Source organism: Toxotes jaculatrix, chromosome 12, assembly GCF_017976425.1.
Source record: "Toxotes jaculatrix isolate fToxJac2 chromosome 12, fToxJac2.pri, whole genome shotgun sequence".
Taxonomy (NCBI): Eukaryota; Metazoa; Chordata; class Actinopteri; family Toxotidae; genus Toxotes; species Toxotes jaculatrix.
The window spans coordinates 24,921,557-24,945,056 of record NC_054405.1 but is presented as its reverse complement, the minus strand read 5'-3'; the positions used below and the strand labels follow the sequence as shown (position 1 = coordinate 24,945,056).

General features: G+C 41.7%; 2 protein-coding genes across 2 annotated transcripts; one reads left to right on the top strand and one right to left on the bottom strand.

Moving 5' to 3' along the window:
• Nucleotides 1–2,437: 2,437 nt before the first annotated feature.
• On the bottom strand, nt 2,438–9,887 carry fam114a2 (family with sequence similarity 114 member A2). The gene is made up of 14 exons (XM_041052210.1): nt 9,641–9,887; nt 8,663–8,895; nt 7,947–8,046; nt 7,547–7,648; nt 7,324–7,427; nt 6,998–7,132; nt 6,632–6,796; nt 6,380–6,503; nt 6,177–6,262; nt 4,325–4,423; nt 3,981–4,105; nt 3,810–3,882; nt 3,285–3,338; nt 2,438–2,997 (listed from the first exon to the last, which is right to left on the bottom strand). The coding sequence occupies exons 2-14, from the start codon at nt 8,873–8,875 to the stop codon at nt 2,896–2,898; spliced, it is 1,482 nt and encodes a 493-aa protein (XP_040908144.1). The 5' UTR covers nt 8,876–8,895; nt 9,641–9,887; the 3' UTR covers nt 2,438–2,895.
• Nucleotides 9,888–10,623: 736 nt separating this feature from the next.
• Nucleotides 10,624–13,704, top strand: LOC121190207 (microfibrillar-associated protein 3-like). The gene is made up of 3 exons (XM_041050753.1): nt 10,624–10,762; nt 11,485–11,785; nt 11,872–13,704. The coding sequence occupies exons 2-3, from the start codon at nt 11,530–11,532 to the stop codon at nt 12,630–12,632; spliced, it is 1,017 nt and encodes a 338-aa protein (XP_040906687.1). The 5' UTR covers nt 10,624–10,762; nt 11,485–11,529; the 3' UTR covers nt 12,633–13,704.
• Nucleotides 13,705–23,500: the final 9,796 nt, after the last annotated feature.

The following is a 23,500-nucleotide window of genomic DNA, read 5'->3' as shown; positions in this document are numbered from 1 at the left end:
CATAAATCACGTGATTTTTCCTAACCAAAACACACGTCTGACTCCGAGTCTGACCTACATCCGCTAGCTTCTCTCAAGGGGGGAGTTGTAGGTTTCAGCAGTGAGGATCACTTCCGCGTTCACAGAGCTGTAGCTCCTCGGCTGCCGCTGAGAGCTGGCTCCAGAAGTGAGCAATTCTCCATTGACCCCCCATGTTAAAATAGCCAACTTTACAGCCTAAAAAAATCATATTTACAGCCTGGTTAGCCTAGCTGATTAGCCTTAGGCTAGCTCGGTTGCTCCGAGCTAAGTGGGCGGGTTCTCGGCCGGCTGACCCGTAGAGTAACGGCCTCTCCGCCAAATATGGAAAGTATACTCCCACTAAAATCCAAGATGGCGCAGCTCAAATGCCCATGCTTTGGCCAGTGAGGAGACAGAAGAAGAGCCTACGACTTCAAAGAAAAACAAAGCTGCATTTAACAGACAATACCAGGAGTCCTACTTGAAATATAGATTTATTGCGACATGTTGTACCCATGCACGAAGCCCGCTCTGCATAATATGCGGCAACCGGCTCTCTAATGAGGCAGCGAAGCCTTCCAAACTGCTTCGCCACTTGCAAAAAATGAAAATTGCCTTTCAAATTACAACACAAGAAAAACACTTTTAAGACCCGGTGACTCATGTTCTTCTATGTCTTGTGTAACATGAACATGAGAACACACTTCTGTTTGTGGTATAATGGCTGTGACAGTGAGAACAGCAATATCTGGCTAAATTAAAAAGGACACATCCAAAAACGGTTACAGCCTCCTATCTGTCTGTTAGTGTTGCTTGTGAATTGAGGATTTGTTCATAAAATGTAGTAAACGTATTTCCTTATGTTATTCCTACTCCGCCAGGATAGTTTGACATGCACAACATAACTACAGGAACAACGGGCAGAACAGAGTTGTGCAACGATCTGAGTGTACAGGAGTAAAACGTTTTCACCTGTTTACCTTAACAGATATAGCAGCTTTTCAGAGCTACCTAAAGATGGTATAGGAAGTTAAGTTTACGGTTTTCACCACATTTAATTTACCGAAACGTTATGTTAACCTGAGCTATCACGACGTCCTGATAGACAGTTTTAACGGCACAGTGATTCATACACTTAAACTCGGCCACAGGAGCTAGAAAGACAAACGTTGTTAGCTTAATGTTGGTTACAATTTTACTTTAACCGTCTTTGGATGGGTTAGAAGTGGTTAACACGAGTTAACAGTGGTTAACACAGGTTACCAGCCCGGCGGGACCAGAAACCGTGAAAAGCTAACCAAGCTAGCGCTAGCTTGCCCCTTGCTAACCAAGCTAGCGAGTTTGCGATAGCTTGGTTAGCAAGGGGCGAGCTACCTGAGCAAGGGGCACAATTCACATTAACTATGATATTTTTTATACGGTCTATGGATATTATTTGGGATGCTAATTATAAATTTATTAATATTAATATCAGCCACTGATACTCAGTGATAAAGGTGTGGCTCACAGTGTTCCAGTTAATCCAAAAGGATTTACAGTTTAGGAAATGCTCTTCTGTTTGTCAAACCAAAAATAAATAAATAAATAAAAACTAAACTTGTAATTTACACACACACGTCAGGTTGGGCCTATAAGAAATGACATTTATTTGAAAAGCATCTCAAATACCTGATACACAGTACAGTATGTTGTTCAGAAAAATATCACTTTGCATGCCCACAACACACAGCACAGATTCAGAAAACTGAATCCAACTGACAGTAATTGGCTAAAAGATGACCATCACAATCTTCATGGTGGAGAGACTTTCATGAATATTAGATGACAGTAAAGAGATTGGTTTGAAATGACTTAAATTTACAATCTGTATTTTTATATATTTCTCCAAACAGACACTGAGAGAGTAGTAAAGAGAAACAGCTGTCAGTTATGTCAGAAAACGGGAAGGGTGAGGGATTAAAAAAAATGACTGAAGCAGGATCCTCAGTGATTTGAAAAGCACTTCAGAAATTGTGTATCCCCGGAGATCTATTGCTTTTAGTTTATTTGATTAAAACTGATGCAATGGAGGATTTCTATCAAGGTACCAGCTCTCAAGGTGCCATGACCCCTCAGACAACATTCAAAGCTGTTACTAGTGGTTTTTTTTAAAGCAGTCTTCTCACTGCACAGGCCTAAATAATAAAATTTCAAACTGCCTAAACAAGTCCTGCCTGTTTGTCTTTTTCATGGTGTTCACCAGAGCAAAACTTATTTCAACCCTTATCAGTGTCCTAGAGCAAAGATAACACAACCCCAGGACCAGCAATCTGTTGGATGGCAAGGTTTAACACAGATATATATATATATGAAACCCAATCCAAAATAGTCTCTGTGCAGAGAAAATACTTTAGCAATAGAAAAAAAACAGAAAATACTTTATCAATATATCTTACTATTTATTTTGTTGAGACCTTTTTTTTTTTTTTCTTAACAAATAATACCTGGTGTTTCCATCATGTGTGAAATTTTTAAGCTAAGTGTTCTCTGAGGCAGAACTGAGACTTTTAAATTGAGAACACATGTCCAGTCAGAAAAAAGGTGTTAAAATGTTAGAATAAAAGAAATAAGTTTATCACAAATGCAGTTTGTTTCCCTTAAGACTGGAGCTGGTAGATCCAGACCTCACTTAACACTGTACTTCAATGAGTCCATCTAATGTGCTTTACAAATAAACCAGCAGAGCACAAAAGTGAATACTGCTTGACACACTTTTTTCCTCCCAGGCGTGATACTCATTTTGTCCTGACAGGGTAAAAGCCGACACAGGAGATTTTTGAAAGATGTGTCAGTTATCTGCAGTGACACAGTCCCAGCGTGATGGCAGCGATGGAGGGCAGAGGTGTCGTCAGCCGGTCACTGCTCTGTGGATTCAGCTCTCCGCTGGATGTGGGAAATCTCCAGTATGGGCATGAGAAGCTGGAAAGCATCCTGGATGTAAGAAGCACTGTTGGATGCCTGTGAGGAAGATTCGTAACACAAGTTAACATGAAGCACACAGTACATAAAACATTTTAAAATGTCCATATATATAAAACACACATGCAGATAATCCAACTGTGTAATCAGTGTAATAATTATTGTATTTTTTCATTGGAAAGTCACATCAAATGAGACTTAGTTAAGCTTTTCAAGGAGAAACTGGCCTATTTGTGAAAAAGTTGACAGAGATTTAACTGCGACAGCGTGAAGTACATTTAATTTCACTGTGTGTGTGCGTGGTGCTGTAATAATGACACACAAACCTCTAAAAAGACTCCTGTTATCAGCGGGTTGAGGACATCTCCCTTCTCATTTGACTGTAAAACAGAAAGTTTAGATCAAAGCACAGTCAGCTCTCAGATGATCAGAGATGTGTCAAAGCTGAGACAATCTGTTTGGAAAATGAAAATGCTGAAGGTGAAAAGAGCAGAATGTGTTCGAGTTTTACCACAATGAGTCTGACATTTGAGTGGACCAGAAAAACGTGGATGGAAACAAACAGAAGGATGAAGGTGAGTTAAAAGTGATAAAACTCATCCCTATTAACTCAAACTCAGGTGATGTGACTGACCATCAGTGTGCACACACACATACACACTACTGGACACACTGCTTTTGTATATAAAGGGTTCAAAAATATATAATAATGATGATGATGAAGCTGGATGATCATCCTGTGATAAACAGGTCCAAGTCATCTGTCCCACTTTCAGAATAAAACTCTGAATTTTCGTATTTAATAAAACACCTTTTGATACACAGAACTAAGTTATAATAATCATACTTACCCCTGCAGTTGTTAAGCAAGAGGTGAACTTCTTGGAAAGAAGTGAGATTTCTTTACACAAGACAACGGTTAACCTGAGGACACACAATACGAACAACACATTCAGTCAGAGTTCAGATGAGACAGGTAGTTTCCACAGTGCAGCTCCTGCAGAATCTGTGTGTGCTCTTACTGCGACAGGACACTGGCCTCTGCGCTGCCACTGGAGAACAGGATCATCTCAGCCAGTTTGTGGAAAAGCTCAATGGATCGAGCCGTCAGCTCCGCCAGACTCCTGATGGCTGCAGCATGAATCTCCTGGCACACATGCACACACAGAAATGCCAAACATTTGCTGCTTCCACCTCTTAATTATCTTTGGACTGTGGCTCTGGGGGAACTGTGATGTGCATTTTCACATTTTTAGTTCATAGATTAAAAGAAATAATTAAGGATGGATTAACTGATTTAAGTAAAAGCCTTCCAAAACAGGACTGCAACCATAACAATGGCTGATGATGGGCGTGGTTGACATACCTCTACAGAGAGTGTTTTCTTTACGACCTCCTCGCTGTCTTCCCCTTCCTTTTCTGGCTGGGTCATGTCAGTGATCTGGCTGGAGACACTCTTACAGGCCTGTTGGACGTTAGAGACAATAAACTAATGCCATAACTGTCACCCTGTTAGATACCAATAGATGGCTTTTTAAATTTGTGAAGCACGAGCTGACTAAATACATATACAGTGGGTACGGAAAGTATTCAGACCCCCTTACATTTTTCACTCTTTGTTATATTGCAGCCGTTTGCTAAAATCATTTAAGTTCATTTTTTTTCCTCATTAATGTACACACAGCACCAACAGAGAAACACAACATTGTTGAAATTTTTACAGATTTATTAAAAATGAAAAACTGAAATATCACACGGCCATAAGTATTGAGACCCTTTACTGTGACCCTCATATATTTAACTCAGGTGCTGTCCATTTCTTCTGATCATCCTTGAGATGGCTCTACACCTTCATTGGAGTCCAGCTGTGTTTGATTATACTGATTGGACTTGATGAGGAAGGCCACACACCTGTCTATGTAAGACCTTACAGCTCACAGTGCATGTCAGAGCAAATGAGAATCATGAGGTCAAAGGAACTGCCTGAAGAGCTCAGAGACAGAATTGTGGCAAGGCACAGATCTGGCCAAGGTTACAAAACAATTTCTGCTGCACTTAAGGTTCCTAAGAGCACAGTGGCCTCCATAATCCTTAAATGGAAGACATTTGGGACGACCAGAAACCTTCCTAGAGCTGGCCGTCCGGCCAAACTGAGCAATCGGGGGAGAAGAGCCTTGGTGAGAGAGGTGAAGAAGAACCCAAAGATCACTGTGGCTGAGCTCCAGAGATGCAGTCGGGAGAGAAAGTTCTAGAAAGTCAACCATCACTGCAGCCCTACCCCCACCATTTGGGGCTTTATGGCAGAGTGGCCCGACAGAAGCCTCTCCTCAGTGCAAGACACATGAAAGCCTGCATGGAGTTTGCTAAAAAAAAACACCTGAAGGACTCCAAGATGGTGAGAAATAAGATTCTCTGGCCTGATGAGACCAAGATAGAACTTTTTGGCCTTAATTCTAAGCGGTATGTGTGGAGAAAACCAGGCACTGCTCATCACCTGTCTAATACAGTCCCAACAGTGAAGCATGGTGGTGGCAGCATCATGCTGTGGGGGTGTTTTTCAGCTGCAGGGACAGGACGACTGGCTGCAATCGAAGAAAAGATGAATGCAGCCAAGTACAGAGATATCCTGGATGAAAACCTTCTCCAGAGTGCTCAGGACCTCAGACTGGGCCGAATGGCTGTGTGATATTTCAGTTTTTCTTTTTTAATAAATCTGTAAAAATTTCAACAATTTTGTGTTTCTCTGTCAATAAGGGGTGCTGTGTGTACATTAATGAGGAAAAAAAATGAACTTAAATGATTTTAGCAAATGGCTGCAATATAACAGAGTGGAAAATTTAAGGGGGTCTGAATACTTTATGTACCCACTGTACATGTGAAAAGGTACAGAGCCTGGACACAATAAAAACTAGAACTGTGCAGTCTAATGGAAACCAGAACAAGTGCACAATAAATAAAACTGTTACTAACAAAATGTTTTATCCAGACTGTGTCGGAGAAGTTTTGCTTCAATAACTGAAAAGGCTGAAATTTGGGAAGTTATTATATTTGATTGGATTAAACTGCTACATGTTACTGTGATTTTGTCCAAGTGAACAAACACCACAAATCACAGCCTCACAAACTACGTTAGAGTTGAATAAATGACACATCTACGGCCTTCTCAACAATAAATGAACAGGAATTCAATCCAAAACATAGAAATGTGTCAGTGGTACTTTGCTGAGTTTCTCGGCTGTGGCGGAGACGCTGAGACCCTCCAAGGCCTTCGTTAACTCCCTCTCAAACTCTGTGCCGTCTTCATCTGGAATCAGAAACGAACAATCAGTCTTTTCAGATGATGCACACGTGCTGAATTCCTCTTGAACGCCTGATAATATAAATTATATATAATTTTATAAGCATTTTACAGAGACATTACCTTTCTTCTCATCAACTTCCTCATCATCAAACTCTACCAGGGAGAAAGAGTCCTTGATATTTTCCAGCTCCTCTCTGAGCTGAACCAGCTCGTCTCCTGATAGGGTGGTCAGCACCGACTTCACCTGCAGCCACACACATACACACAGAAAGAAACACAACTAAGGCTTTGAACTGTGAAACACAAAAACGTCTCACTGCGTCTTCTTAGCCTCAGAAGGTGTCATATTACAGAAAAGAACTTTAATCATACCTTAGACTCACTCTCCCTCGACAAAATCTCCAGAGCCTCGAGGTGTGACAATCCCTGAAATTCATCAAACAGCATCCCGTAGTGAGCGACCACCTTCTTCTCACAATCTGACGACTCTTTCTCTGCCGTCTGCAGCTCCTCTCGCTCCTTCGCCTCTCTCAACACCTGAGACACACAGAGAGACAGAGATGAGAGAGAGTGACAGATGAAGGAGACAGAACTCCAGCAATCTGGGTCAGGAAAGCAGTAAATCTAGTCTTTAAACTGTGTTTATTTACATATTGTGTTCCATTAAGGTTCATTTAGTCTAATGTTCAGTCTTAGTTTTAGCTTTTCCTCTCGTTGGTTCATCCCTCGTCTGCCTACCTGAGACAGAGTGGAGTTCCTGTTCATCAGTCCTTTGGTCTTCTTAAAGCCAGGATCACCCTCTGCTATCACGTCCATCGTCTTCTTCCCGATAAACTCCAGAGCATCCAGACCGCCTGTTATCACTGTCTTCCCCTGTGAGGAGGTTTCATTTCAGTGTGATAAGCAACACTTAAAAAACATCACAGTTCCAGTTTCCATCCATGTCTGTCCATAAATATATGCTGAAAAGACTTTGAAGGAATTTAATAAAAGGCAAAGTGCATTTTTTTGGTGAAATGGAAGTTATCACTATACTGATGTGTGATTCCAGTGATAATGCTTACCGTGCTCTGCACGACACTGGTGAGCGATGATAACATTCCCATGGCGCCTGCCGCTGCTGACGATCCATCTCCCACTGCGTTGTCCGTCTCACTGCTGACATCACCTGCAGGAGAAGAAGCCAAGCTAAAGACAAATATTTGATGTTCTTCTTCTCCATAATGACTAAGAAGGACCCGCTAACCCTAACAGTGCTGCGTCATTACACAGGATTTAATGTCTCACCCTGTTGTTTCTGTTCTTCCTCCACCTGAGCCGACAGTTCGGTCGGACTGGGGATTCCCAGAGACGTCTCGGCCTTCTCGATCACCTGAGTGAGCCCCTGGCCTGCACAGACATGAGACAACAAACAGAATGTATAACACGCAGCAAGTTTAAACAGCAATAGGAAAGACAGTGGAGTGAGACAGCACATTATAACAGCACACAACTTAGACTGTCTTTAATCGGTTTTGTCCATGTTCAATCAACATCATAAATTATTATATCATTATTTATTAGGTACTGTAGTTTTTCCATGTGACAGTTCTCCAATTATATAACTTAAAAAAACAAACAAAAAAAACACTGTACACATTTATTTGTGTGTTTAATCCAAAAAAAGAGTTAGGTCTTCTATACTCACCCACAGTGGCCACAGTGGCTGTTGCGGTGGATAAGATGGATTTTCCCCAGCTGCCCCAGTATCCCCAACCACCCTGAGACACAGTGGACTCACTGGATGTCTGAAGAAAACAATAAAAGATAGAAAGAGGGCAAGAAAGAGAAGTTGGTTGATTTGACTTTCCCAGATCAGCAGGGTCTCTAAAGCCTTGTGGGTATCTGGGAATGTTTTGGAGGAAAGAAACCTGTAGCCCCTCCCAGGAATATGTAGTGAGCGAGGTGACCAGATGTGATTCTGCTTAGTAGAGCAATATCTATTTTATCTCTTTTTGTTGTACTTTGGAGTGTGTGACAATCTGAACTCAGACCAGACTGTTATCAATAAAGAGAGAGGACTCTCATTGATCGTGTTTAAAACTGTCATTAGACCTGATGGATATTTTCTTGTAGATTTCATCAGCCAAGGTGTTGTTCTGACCAGGGCCAAGACGGAAATTACAGTCAGGTAATGTAAGGTCACCTCTGAGAAAATGTAATTAAAGTCACTCTCGAACATTATCTGTGTCAGCAGCTGTAGACATGTAGTAGTGTTAATTCACAAAGTTAACTTGCCAACTTATTTATGCCCATCGCTCTCAATAACCACAGTCTGCCAGAAATTCAGTTCTGAACTTTTTAATATTATTAGTACTAATATTATTAGTAGTTTTGTATAAACAATAATCTTTTCATTTCTACCTTTGGCGGCTGCTCCTCTACTTTTGGCATCTCCTCAGCTTCGGCAGCAGATTTGGGATCTGGTCTCCTCCTGGCTTTCCTCGTCGGGGCCACGTCAGTCGAGATGTCAGGTGAGTTCGGTGAGGAGCTTTCGGGCGTCTCGGCAGGTGAGGCATCCTGAATCTCTGGTGTCACCTCTGGACCCTCCGCTGCTTTAGCTTCGCTGTCTGACATCTTAATGTCTTAGTACATGCCTTCAACGTGACCAAAAAACAAAGGAAATGACTATTGAACAGAAAAATATCCAATCCCATGACACCCAGAGAAGTTAATGCAAGGCGGGTGTGCATGGAAGAGAACTGAGGAACTGAACTGAAGACAGATTTGATGAGTAAATGATCAGTAAGACGATGTTTAGGTCAAGTATTTAATAACAGCAATGACTAAATAACTCATTAAGGAAAAATCCAACACAAGTCAACTACACAGCTGTTTATTTGTGCAGCTGGAGAGTGTTAGTTTTAAGTCCAGTCTGGGTTTTCTGAAACCCAAACTCTAACAGAAGGGGCCCAATGCACAAAAAGTACACAACATACTGTATATCCACAGACAGTATCTGTGTGCATGAAAGTACAAAGTCCTAAGGAAAACACCACATATACACATAAAGGAAAATCACGAACGTACATGATGAAATAAGCCAAATAAGCCTTAGACTCAGATCTGAAGGTCAAATATCACATTAGTTTTTTGTGTACAGTGACTATTATGGTGTTATTGCATCATTATTCCTGTGTTCAAGGCACAAACAGTGACACATGCAGGCTTCGCTGTGGGCTGCTAATAGTTTCGGTGCTAATGACTCGTTCATGTGCTTAACTATGAGTGGAAGAAGCGTCAGCTGTATTTTTCTAGCAGCTCCTCTGGTTTTAATAGTCATCAACCCACAATTATACGGACAAAGCAACACACACTTTCATACTTTAACTACAAACCTACCTCTCCTCCTGCTCAGCTGTCAAGTCGTTGATGCTAGCAGTTAACCGTAGCCCCAGGGCGCTGACAGTTTCCTTCCCCAAAATCAGCGACAACAAAGGTTTATTTTCTTTATTTCGGTTTACAGTTTAGTTCTTACACCTAAAGTCCTTTTGGTTTTTCAGAAAACAGTTAACAGTTGGTGTTATCTCTCTCTTTTTGTCCGACAGGATTAGCCACGTCACGTTTTGTTTTCACTGACCATGTTCAACATTTACTCACACTGAGTCATGTAGTTCCGGTCAGTACCTTCAGAATAAAGATATTCTCAAAAAACTTTTGAGATAATGATAAAATTGAAAGTGACTAAAGCAAACGGGAATCTGTAAAGAAGAAAATTCTCTGTAGAGATTGTTTTAATCAATTAAGCACGTCGGAAAAGTTAGGGGAACTTTTATTTTAAAAATTGAAAACATAGTACTTTTCGATGGCTGACAGGTTTTCATGATTTTATTTTGACAATAAATCCTCCCAAATACCGGTCAATCTATAACCCTCGTTAGGTAACTTGACGCAATATGTCAAGCCTCGCAAATAAGATTAAAATAAAACTTCCGGAACCGTCAAAATAAAACCATTTATTTATTCTAACTGAATCTTGGTCATATCTCAGTTCATAAAGCAAAGGGCGATATTACTGTTCAGAGTTTTGTGTACAAGCAATAAAATAGAAGAATCAAATCGTTTGAACAAACAACAAAACAACAACAACAAAAGTTAATGAAATGCCCAAACTAAACCCAACATGTTTAACTGGATAAATAAGCAAAATTACTGAATGGAAATACTGAGTGAAAATATTGGTTGAAAAATGATCATTGTCATTTTAAAGTAATTCATAAAGCATTATATAAGGTACCTTTCACCTGGTGATGGCCATACTTCCCCACCATCAGGTGAAGTCACCTGTTTGGAAGCCACGCCCACTCACTCGCGCTTGTCCTGAACCAGGAAGTGAACGGAGCTCACGGAGGCACGGAGTTTTCTTTGCATTAAATCTAAGGAAGAGACTAAATCAGCAGAAAAGGGACTAAAATATCTGTGAACACAGTGTTTCGTTTGTTTTGGTCTCTGTCCGAGCAGCAGGTGGGAATTACAGGTTCAGAGTCTGTTTGGGATCCTGGTGGATTTGGTGTTTTGTTTCTTTCTCTGCTAAAGCGTGTTCAACACGCCGGTGTTATTTCAGAGGAATTTATTTCTCAGAGCTTAATAACTGTTTTAGAAACTATCCTAATCATTTAAATCGACCATTTCTCACATAAATCACTGGTAACAGGTATTTATGTGACTCAATACTGAGTTAAGGACATAATGGTGTTTTTAAATTCTCCTCTAAGGTATCAGTGTAATGCCCGGTCTGATATCACTCAGTAAATGAAGGATCACAGAATTTTACTGTCACTTTTTGTAGTTTAGTGCACTTCAGTTATCATTTTTGTAAATGTGCCAACTGGCTTCCACTCCGCTGTTCTCCCTGGACATAATGTCAGAACTGTTTAACTGTTATTTTCATGGCTTCACTTTTACATTTTTGAGGGATGACATCACTGACCAGACCCTTTATTAGGCAATTAAAAGTCTAAGGACCCAATCAGATTTACATTATTTCAGCTAAAAATCAAGACAGTAAGAAACACATTAAGATGATGAAAAGCACATGTAGCCTATAAAGCATAAACGATTGTAGTAAAAAGTCTGCGTGTGTGCTGAGGCAGAAGGTAAAACTATAACTCAAGAGAGCAGAAAGGAAAAACTACTGTTCTGTGTTGCTGCATGAGCCACAGCTGTCTACACTTCCTGTTTTGCAGGTTTTTCCTCATCTAAATGTGACTGCAGCTGTATCTCCCTTCAGCATGCTATCACATCAGAAACACCACCTGTCACACCTGCTCCTCACAGTCCTTCTGCTCAGTGGCTGGACAGTGGAAGCAGCTCAGAACGGGTCAGAGGTGGAGGCTGCGTCCTCCATAGTGATGACCAACAACCCCTCCAACAGGGACATCGTGGTGAAGGAGGGATCCAGCACACTGATCGAGTGTAATGTAACTGGACACCACAATAACATAAAGTGGTACAACTCTAAAGGACCTCTGCTGGCTGAGGGCGCAGGTAGGAGGGGTGCTTTGAGGTCTTTTTGCATTACACAGTTGTTTAATGATGAAGATTTTCTAATCTCTTTTGTCTTTTGTCCTCAGGTGGGAAGTGGCAGATTCAGGAGGACGGCGTCCTGAACATCAGTGTGGTCTCCTTTGAGGATCGTGGCCGCTACACCTGTGTCGCCTCCAGTGGTGCAGGTAGGACCATAAACTACACCATCACTCTGCGTGTCGCTTACACCGACAGCGGCCTGGGCCTGTACTATGTCATCGTCTGCCTGGTGGCCTTCACCATCACCATGATCCTCAACGTGGCGCTGCTCTGCATGGTCAGCAGCCACCTCAAGAAGATGGAGAGAGCCATCAACGAGTTCTTCCGCACTGAGGGCGCTGAGAAGCTGCAGAAGGCCTTTGAGGTCGCCAAGCACATTCCCATCGTCACGTCGGCCAAGACAGTGGAGCTCGCCAAGGTCACGCAGTTCAAGACCATCGAGTTCGCCCGTCACATTGAGGAGCTGGCGCGGAGTGTTCCTCTGCCACCTCTCATCATGAACTGCCGGACGTACACGGAGGACCCTTTGGCTGACTCTGAAGAGCCAGTCAAGACGGCGATGTCTGGGAACCGACAGGCCATAGGCCCGCCCTGCTCTGATGGTGATGGAGAGGAGGAGGAGGAAGACGTGTGCCAGGCGCTGCTGTCAAGTGAAAGGCGAGGGAGCGATGGAGGCGGTGTTAACATCAAAGTGTCAGTCCACACTGTTTCTGAGAAGCCTGCCAGTGAGAATAAGGAGACTGAGAAGAGCCTCCATATGCTCGCACCAGGCTCACGAGCAAGCGTGTCCTATGAGAGCAACATGTAGCCTGACTCAGTTTGAATCCCAGCAGAAGACACATTTCTGAGGTCTAAGGTGTAGCTGCAAATCAGAGATGAAGAAATCTAACCCTAACCCTATCTGCCCCCTAACTCTTGTCATTCCTGTCACAAGAAGAAAAAGAAACCAAAACTCAGCTTCATATGAAGGAGGTTAACAGCCGTAATGGACAGAGTACTTTATTTTTTACTCTTTAATTAAAAGAATCACAAATCAGTCAAATGTACTTGTTGAATTTCAGCTGTTCTCCACTTGCTTTTCCTTCAGATGGATGTCACTTCATTTGACATTATGACCAAATCTGTGGAAATCAAAACACTGCTTCCTTTTACCCGAGGAGTCTTTTTCTTCCTCCTTCCTGCTTTAAATTATTTTCATGCAATGATTACATTTTTCTGTCAACACTGGTCTTTATTCAGGCTTACAGTTGTGTCACAGAAATATAATTTGTTGTTATTTTTCATGTTAGTGCGGTGGTTTCTGTTCTCTGTGTGTGTCTGAACACAGCCTGAGTAACAGCAGATATCAGAACTCCTCCTCCCTCAGAAGACGCCAGTTGCTGCTGCTCACTTTTGTTCACTGTGACAGTCACTCATCTCCCATGAACAAAATGTTGTAATGAAATATCCTTATTTCACTGTGTCAGTTGTTTTCATGTTGCTGCTTCCTGTCAATCACCTTACATGCAGGAAGAAGTGGAAGATATAGAAATAAGCTCTTTAAGCCTTGATTGAATTGAATGTCTTTGTTAGTCAGGACAGACAATAATCACAGGTTAGATTTTACTTAAAAGAAAAGTTTGCATTTTCTTTTAACTATAAGAAATATAAGCTTGCATGTGGTTTTTTACAGCACACACCAAGCTTCCAGCTACTTTACCTCTTTTTTTTGGTCAATATTTTGTACTGCTGTGTCTTTTCATATGTGCTGTTTCTGTGTGAATTGATTTCATATTTAAGGGTGTTTAAATATTTTAGAATAATGCTGCAGGGGCAGTCCTCAGGGATGGAAGACAACTGTTTTTGTTTTTTTTTCTGACCACAAAAAAAAAACAAACTATAATGGACAATAAATATAATAATACAAAAATAATACAAACACCTGCAGATGTCTGCCTGCTCATTATTTCTGCCCCTTCAGTTAACAAACCTCATGAGCCACCAGGTGGAGCTGTTGCATTAAGCATAAGGTCCGTGGTTCAACACTGGTGCATTCACAGCCTGAAACAATGGTGGTTTGGTACATCAGCGGTTGTAGTTATTGGCCCAGTGCTGTTTGGATTGGGTAAAGGTAGAAAATGCATTGTAATACTTTTACAGTTCACAGAGAAAGAAAAGACAACATGAAAAGGGAATTAAAACGAAAAAGTACAAGTTTAAATAAACTGTAAAAGCATCATCGTCAAAGATTGAACTTATTTTCCCCCTTAAATTTCCCCTTATTCAAAACAACCCTGATATTTAAAAAAGAAAAATATATATTTTGTTCACCAAAAACATTCAAACCAACTCTGTAACCAGCGTTTCTCAGTAATTTATCTGCAGTAACACTTTGTTCCAGCATTTCCCACTTTTTGAGTAAATGATGCACCGAGGCTTCGTTACGCTGATCCTGTGCACTGCTGCTGCGTACTCACAGTACACGCCAAGAGGCTGATCTCCTGGAATATAGCTACCAGAGTGTTACAGTCTGCCCTACCTGTGAAATATCGGGCTGCAGAAAAGCCCAAATAAAAATAACCTTGGGCCTCCGTGTTGAATAACTCGAAAAATTCATCCCTCTTCCCTTTCCTGTCCTCTCTGGAGGCAAGCTTATCTAAACAGAATTGATTGGCCCAGGTGATCATTCATCATGCCGAGCCAAGGCAGACGTTTAAGGGGAAGAGGAAGGAAGGTTTTAAGGGGAGGACATTTCCAGTGGGACCTCTGTGTCATCAGGGTAAAGGAAACAAATTGATCAGGCAAAAAATGACAGACAGTGTGTGTGTGTGTGCATGTGCGTGTGTGTGTGTGTGTGTGTGTGTGAAAAAGAAAGTATAAATACAAGAGATTGATTCGCTTAAGGGACACATTTATACCAACTTGTGTGTATGTTAAATGTGTCTGTGTGAAAGACAGGGACCGGAGTGTGTGTCTGATTATGCACACTTACATAAATGAATGGAGCCAGTGCGTGCAGTAAATTTGGACCTCTTGAATTTAAATTGCTCATAAAATCGGGTCAAAAGAAAATTTACTACTTACTACTACTTCCATTTTATTTCCAATCAGCTTGAAGGAACAAGCCAGAAAAACTGAGCCAAGGACGGTTATGAATTAGACGACACGATGGAAGAAAAGCTCGTCATTTCTGATCATTAGACAAGAAGACTCAGCAGATGCAGCAGCCGTGATTAGCTCTGCTGTTTTGGCTGTGTGTGTGTGTGTGTGTGTGTGTGTGTGTGTGTGTGTGTGTGTGTGTGTGTGTGTGTGTGTGTGTACTTTCATCATTTGCTGGCATGATCCCAAACATAGTGTTGTCCTCTCAGCTTTGAGCTGGATTGTCTTGTACACTAAAGGACAGACAAACACTCTAAACGTTTTTTTCCTCTGTACAGCAGATTAATTGCATTACTTCCAGAACAGCAGGTTAGAGGAGGTTTGTCCTTCCAGCACACCTTCACACTGAGCTCACACAGAAAAACATCATATACATGGACAAAAGTATGTGGACAGTCAAACACTGTGTGTGATTTCTGGACATGTAAACAGTGGGCCTTAAACCTGCACTTTGCGCTTTGTTCTAATTAGCCATGATAGCATTCTAACAACATAAACTAAGATGATGACCATTATATATTATAGATTATATGACGATTATTGTTTGATTAATTGTGTGTATCTCCGTCTCGACGCGGGATCTAAACCCGCACAATACGGACTCTCTGCTAATATTTACTCCATTGGCTTTGACATGTAACTTACTTCCTGCCTTCCATGTGAAATCGCTCCGCCTACGTGTGTCATCATGATCACGTGACTGAAACCCAGCTATTACGCTTACTAAATGTCAACATTATTATTTTGAACATGTTAGCATGCTGGCATTAGCATTTAGATTATAGCTGGAGAATGTATATGTGTAAAAATGTGCCCCGCTGATGCCCCACGTTGGGTCAATGCCCAGGACTGAAGCCTCACAAACAGCGAGTGCTAACAAAAGGGATGGGGGCTCTGTGACTGACCTGATTCTCTGCAGGGTCTCTCTGTAACAAACGGCCCCGCTGTCAGGCACTAATGGGAAATAATGGCTGCAGCAGCATCACGGCGGCGGGCTGGACTCGCTGGACTCGCTGGGCTCACTGGGGACTGAGGTGAAAGTATTGGGGTCAGTTCTTCTGACGGCTCCTTGTATCGTCTGACAGATTCACTCTGTCAATGGTGGACGATGACGTTGGCCAAATGAAGGTCGTCGCCAAAAGGTTGTGACTTGGGAGAAAGTCAGTGCGACTGATTGTGTGTCCATGAAGCCTGGAAGGGAGATGTAGGTCAGTCCCACCTGGGACTTTAGACCAATGCACCATGAGATTGTTTTAGTGACACGCCAGTGTATGTATTTCTTGTCACACAAACTTATTGGGACATTGTGTGGAAATGACACACTTTAAAAATAAAGCATTAGAGAATTCAGGAGTGGAAAACCATGGTGTGACATGTGTGACATGGCATAATAGTGAGTGAGGAAGGAAAATACAGTTATATCAACTGCATGGCAACAACATCCAGCTCACATAGTTTCATTTTTCACAGAAAAAAAAGTTTTTAAAAAGTTTCTCATGTTCCTGTGTTTACAGCACAGAGATGAGAATATTCTTCATGTAACAGAAAGTGAAGAGAAAATACAAACAAGCTACTGATCGAGTCCTTCAGCGTAATTAAAAACATTCACAGCGATCTGCATTAGTTACCACATGAAACTTGAAAAGAACAAATTCTCTTTCTTTCACATTAATATGACAAAATTAATGAATTACATCAAATCTAATTCTGTATTGCAGAACCCGGCTGGATGGGAGCACTCAGACTGTGAATCTACGACTGAAGCAAGAAATTTTCAGGAGGTTTTATTTCCTTTCCCTTCATCAAGGATGGTTCTGGGCCTAAAGAGACCTTCAGGTCAGTTCTCACTCTGTTTGGAAACGTTCAAATCAAATCAAAGTGCATTTTGGATCCAGCCACAGCCTGACTCACTTCCTTGTCTAACAGACAGTATTAGCTTGATTTCCTGAGCCGATCTGAAGGTGTTTGGATGAAGTCGCAATGAAAACTTCTCAGGTATTAGTAATGTCTAAGTCTTCAACTTCAGAGAGCGTAAGAAATGTGAAAACTGGAGCAGGAAATTGCAATTACCCAGGGATCTTGGTTTGTTCTTTTCAATGAGAGCGATTTGAGTCCCAAAGGAGCAAACAAAGCTTGTTGTGGGCAATAATTTGTTGCATTATGTGAGTCATACTCAGACTATAATTAAGTTCTTGGAATTAGGGCCCTGGGTTGTGTAGAAATTGCCTCAGAGGTCCTTTCATTTCCATTATCATTCTTCAAACCAACAAAGGCAACCGTAATGATTTCTGTGACGTCTCTCCTCTGCTCCAGCCTTCAATTTAAAAGGTTCCCACTGTGTTACAGTACATGTCATGTGGCTATTTTCTCATTCTTCATTCATCCTGCTGAGCAGATGTGACCTTTCGTTTTGTTCCTTCTTCCATGCTCACACAGCTCTGGTTATCAGGAGGCCTCTTGTTTTTTGTTCATCTTAAAGCCTTCACATTCGGCTCGGCTGCAGGTTCCCCACATCACAGGCAGTTTGACTGTTAGAGTTATATAAAGAATTTATTCCCGTTTCACTTCAGAAATCTCCTTCAAGCTTGTTTTTATGCTTATTCTGAACCAGACTAACGACTCCAATGAAATCTTAACACAGTCACCACCGTGCAGTTTTTTTGTACATTGCATGAACTCGCACTGCACCTTGTAGTTGGCCTTTCTGTGTGGCCAGAACCTGCATCTTTTGTGCGGCTCAGTTGACCCGTTGTTGAATGGACTTATTGTTGCTTGTTTTGGCTGCTGGGGGAAGAACATCCACTATCCACAGAGATGAGATTTAATCACCAGCGTTTTCACACGTTTCCTTTTGCCCTTATGAGACGAAAGACTCCACAGAAGGAGACTAACTGGTCTGTTTGGTAAATGTTTGTCTGGCTAACAGCTCCACCTCTGTCAATTTTCACTGCACATTTTGATCCTCATTCATGGACCCACTGAAACACACCCACATTTAGTGACCCTGTGACCTTTCCCCATAAACTGCCACCATTGGACAGACATTGTCATGTTGGCAGTTAAAGTCAAAGCTGATCAGAGATTTAGCTTTATCCTCTTAGTTTGACAAACACACAAGATACTAAAGATTTATTTCTTGGTGTATTTACACAAAATCTAGTTTTAGTTTATATGAAATTTTCCAACCAACAACCCTCCAGTAAAGGGCCAACCTGTGCCACCAGCTGAGCCATTTCTGCCCCATATCACTGCATTTCAATTAACACCAGTGTTTTAAATATCCAGCTTTTGTCGTCTCAGCTTTTCTTTTCCTTCCATTTATTTTTTTCCAGAAGCACATTTGCTCAGTCAGTCAAGGCTTTCTCATTCGTCCAACCTCCAATCTACGCTTACAGGTTTCCACATCATTTCTTCTTCACTCTCCCGTTGAGCAGTTAGAGACTCATTGCAGAAAACCGCGACACAGATAAAAGCTCATTGCAATTTACAAAAGTTCATCTCCCTTCATTTGCAGAGGCTTTTCGCTCTTGTACATATTGTGTCCTGATTCTCTCAAAGACAAACTTCACACCGCAGCAGATCAGTTAGCAAGATCCTGCGGTGGTTGTCATTCCGCTGATGGTGAGGGCTCTGCGGGCTTCACTCGGCAGGGCAGTTAAATTGGATGACTTGGCCTTCCCTTTGCTGCACGGCTTGACTCTGTGGCTGTTGGGTTAAAGATTGTTTCACAGCACAGACTCAGACAGATTTACTGAGTGGCAGACACACTATAAATATGCAATAATGAAACTCATGAAATATTTATTGACCACCTTCTTCTTCCATCTTTTTCCCAGGCAGGTATCATGTGCTCCTCTGTGAAATAAGACTCTGGAAATTACTGGATGACATTACTGTTATGTCTGCAAGTTACCATTCAAGCCACTTTTCAAATGGAGGATTTTAGCTCTGGATATATTTACATAAATCAGTCTAAGCCAAGCTGTCAGAGGCAGTCTCGGGCTGCAGAGCATTATTTTAGGCCTTGCCAACATCCAGCATGGGCTCTATATGAGCTGCATAGCAATAGCATTTGTCATATTTAGGTCACGGGAACTGGTAAGTCAATTATACAATCTGTGCTCAATCTTCAGATACACGACACACTGCGAGTAAGTTTACTATGCGTGTGTTGGCATTACACAAATATACAAATCGCTGTTTTCATTTCCACTGTGTTTTCCAGGATTTAAGGAGGCTTTGTAGAAGCTAGTGCAATAAAGTCAGAGAAGTTTTAGGACTTTTTGTTTAACCTATGTATTGCAGCACATTGGATTTGAAATTAAACAATGGTCACAGGGTTAAAGGGCTGACTTTCAGCTTTAATTTGAGGTTTGTTCACATCCACATGAAGAGAATACTAAAACTTGAACTGGCTCTTTTTTTCTTTCCTTTCCAGCATGGCAGGACTATTTGGGCGGACTCATGAAGGGAAGATGGCTGCAGATGAGGATTTTCCTTGGGTTATAAGATTAAAGGAGAGTGTCCTTGTGTTACTCAGAGAGCTGAAAGAAAGCTGCCTTTCCCCCTTTGCACTCATGAGACGTTCTATCATTTTAATGCTTCATTTCTCTGCCATCTACAGACCTAGGTTCATTTCTCTGATGTTCTCATTAAGCTCCCCTGAGTAGCAGCTCTGGTATGACATTGACAATTTATGTAATGTCTTATTTCATGTCAAACTGTACTGAAAACCTGGGAGGACTCTCTGTGTTAGTGTCACTTAATTTACGTGGCAACAGCCCGAAATGAACTGCAGCAGCCGCACTGAAAACACCAGAACTCTTCGCTTCTGAAGCGAAACATCGGTCCATTTTTCTTCCAGATTGGATGTTGGATTTCCACCAGTTTGGACATTATTTTATTTAAGATTTTCATCTGCCTCAGAGCTCCAGTGACTCCCCGAATGAGAAAAATCACACCCTCAAAACTCAAATGGATCTTGGCAAGGATGAAGCGACCATCTCATCTGCTGTAACGACTTTGTTTTATCATTTTGAGTCCCGCAGCTGAACGGCACCGCAGACAATTCCTGTCAGTGTGTGTTTAGTCACTTGGCAGCAGTTATAACGCATTGAGTTTTTCAGGAAGCTTTTGTACAAGAAGAAACGCCACATGGGAGCAACAGCTCGTGTAAACAAAATCTTAAGAAAAGCCACCCACCTGTAAACGGCAGACCTCGCACTCATTCACACACACACACATGCGTTGCAAACACAAACACGTTTCCTTTCCCCTCCACCACCTGGGACTTCACAAGAAAAGCACTTTTCCTCATAAAACGCTCTCTGATGTCTTCACACCAGAGGTTTACATGTCATTAACAGACTACTGAGCTGCTGAGGTAGTAAAACCAAGTAGGTGTTATTTCTACCACCTGTCAGCTGGTGACAGAAGAGTTCAGTGATCATCAGAAACACAAACACACATATTGTGGCTTTCTTTTTTTTTAAGTTCATAAGAAATCTACCATAATGTGCAGAGACATATTGAGATTATATCTTAATTTTGGTAGATAGTGTGAGACAGAATGTCAAGACAAGAACTTTCTGACTTTTGTTAAGGGAAAAACAACTTAACAGATATTTTCAGGATGATTCTACGCTGGCAGTTCAGCTGGAGTCTGAAAATATTCTACAACCAGTAATTTTTCAAACCTCTGGTGTGGATCCAGAAACCACACGTCTGAGGGTCTGACTCCACCTGAACATCTGTGGCATGGGTTCATGTGAAGTCAGAATGTCAACCCCACAGGGAAAATAGGACAATTCATGTCAGCGTGTCATGATAACACCATGGTCAGGGTTTTAACGTGTAGCTCACAGCACACGCGTGTCTCCTCAAACACTTAACCACATGTCAGAGCCACAACAGTAACAGAGGTACCACACAGGTGACCAGGCACAGTTCTTCTGTTTTCTCCTACAAGTTTCTGAGATTGTTTATTGTGAAGACATTAAGGAAGTTGAAGACATCTCCACTGCAGACCTTTTCTCACCACAGTTATCTGTTGCAGGGGTTGTATCACGAACGAATGGTAACTATAGGTCTAACCGAATTATAAAAATGTACACACAATGTGCGTGCCATAGTCTTAGAGAGGTTGGCACTGAGAACACAACCTGTCTTTGCTCCTTAGGTCTCCATGCACAGTCAGACTTGTTTAGTCCGAGCATGTGGAAGACGTTCCTGTGTGTTTATTGCGCTCTGTTTAAAGTGATCCTGATATGGCGAACACCCTCGTCTCCCTTTCTCACTGGCGCACATACTGATGTGCTTTATATTGATTTCTTTCTGACCGGCTGCGTCTCTTTCTCTTCCCAGTCTGTGAGCGTCCTGAGGAGTCAGTTAATGGTGCGTTACTAACTCCAGCCCAGTCATCCTTTACATGCTGCTCTCACAAGAACCCCTTCACCCTGAATATCCATCACTGCTGGACTGTGGTAACGGCAGGCCCTGCTCATAACATATTTATGAGTGTGGCCTGGGGGAGGCTCATGCTCTGAATGCTGATGGGACGTTTAGATGTCGCATTTTTATATTTATATTTTTTACTCCTGTGCTTTTTGGGCCACAGTCGTGCCATTGTTAGACTGAAACGTTGGTTGGATCGTCCTGAAACTACTGAATGAATTTGTATGATGTTCTGTACTGACACTGGCGAGAAAGTTGCAGGCTAAACAAGTCCACCCGGGTCTCTGAAAGGTTGGCCTCCAGAACATCAAAGCATGACGAGTCTTCTCACGTAGAGAAACATCCCGCCGAGACCTTTTCTAGTTTTTTGAGCAGAATTTAAAGAAGGATAAAGTTTTTGGTAAAATGGATGAAGGCTATGTTCAGCTATGGCTTGTTGCTTATTCAGAAGTGTTATTACTGCAACTGCTGCTGTTTACAAAACTAGAAGAAAAACGGCCACAGGATCATTTCAATTCAGCTCCGGCTTCAGTCTCATGTTCCAAAATAAATCCAAAAGCAAACTAATTAAGTACGTTGTGTGTTAGAAAAATTTAAAAACAAGCAATTTTACAGGTGGAATTCGAAATGACTAGTTTGCTAGTTAATGTATGCTGCTCAAAATGTATCTGAACATTGTGTAACACCAAAAATACACTAAGGTGTTTAGGAAAAGCAAGAAAAAAATGCTGTTAATTCCTTCCTGTTACTTCCTCCTGTGCTGTAGTAATTATTCAAAACACACAAACCCCCGAATCAGGTTATGGCTTTCATTCCTGCTTGTCGTCCTATTTTGTGTGCCCCTGTTTAACTTTGTTGTTCTAACCTCTGCCTCGTTTCAGAATTACTTCCTGCCCTCCTGTGTTTCCCGCCTGTTTGATTACCTGGCCCCACCCTAATGTGTTGCACCTGTTTCCCATTGTCTCTCCACCCCCTCTTGTATTTAGTTGAGTCTTCCCCTTTGTTCTCTGCCAGTTTGTCTTTGTCTGACCACCGTGTACCGACCCCTGCTTGTGAATAAACCTCCCTTTACTCACCTGAGCCAGCGTTGAGTTGTTGCATTTGAGTCCCCGGTCCGAGCCCGGCCTGATACAGCGACAAGGCTGCAAAAACACAACCTCATTATTTCTGCGAAGGCAGCATTTGACTCAGTACTAGTTTTGGATTCCCACTCTGATCCAAAAAGAGAACAATGAGCATTTGCCAGCCATGATTTCAACACTTCACCAGAAGCCAAAAATGAAAGGGAAACCACCAACGACAGCACAATGAAGAGCGGTTTAGTTTTTTCTTTGGCAGATCACATCCAGTTTTGCTCTGACTTCCATGACATCTTCATGAAAGTGGATCTATTCATTCAAATGTTGGAACTAACTGGTTCTTGCGGCGCCTTTACCTTTTCTCATGTTCTGTGGATGTCACTTCTATTTAAAATGGCAGTAATAAGTTTCATTGCTCTATATAGATTTTTGTCAATTGCAAAATCTGTAAACTGAAGCTCTTTATAAATCAAGGATCAAGTCCCCAACAAAGCCTGAGTTTGAAAAGGCTGTCAGTGACCTGCTGATGAAAGGACTGCAGGTCTGTCTCATTGTTTGGCTCTGACTTAATCAAAGGGTGTGAATTCTCCTTTGATCAGAGCATGTGGCTTTTCTTTTTAGATCCACACCAGACATGTTAATTTAAACGGGAATCGGACAATGACGAACGGAGCCGCACTCCAAGCAAGGGCAAAAATCTTTTGATGTTACAAAATGCTTTTTTCACACTCATGGAAATGGCAAACATTTATGCTTGGAAAATACTCTCTGACATGTCTGCCTCCCTCGGTTGTAAAAGGCAGCACGACCGGTGTCAGGGTAACCATTCCTCCCAGAAGTATTTAATTAATGATGAGCTAGACTCACACTGAAAAACACAAAATAGGTGTTAATCACACAAACTACCAGAGAAGACACAGTACGTCTGCCAAATAAAGGAATGCTCTATTAACAAAACTGTCGCTAATTGAGTCAGTTCACTGAAAAAGTTTAGATGACCTCCCAT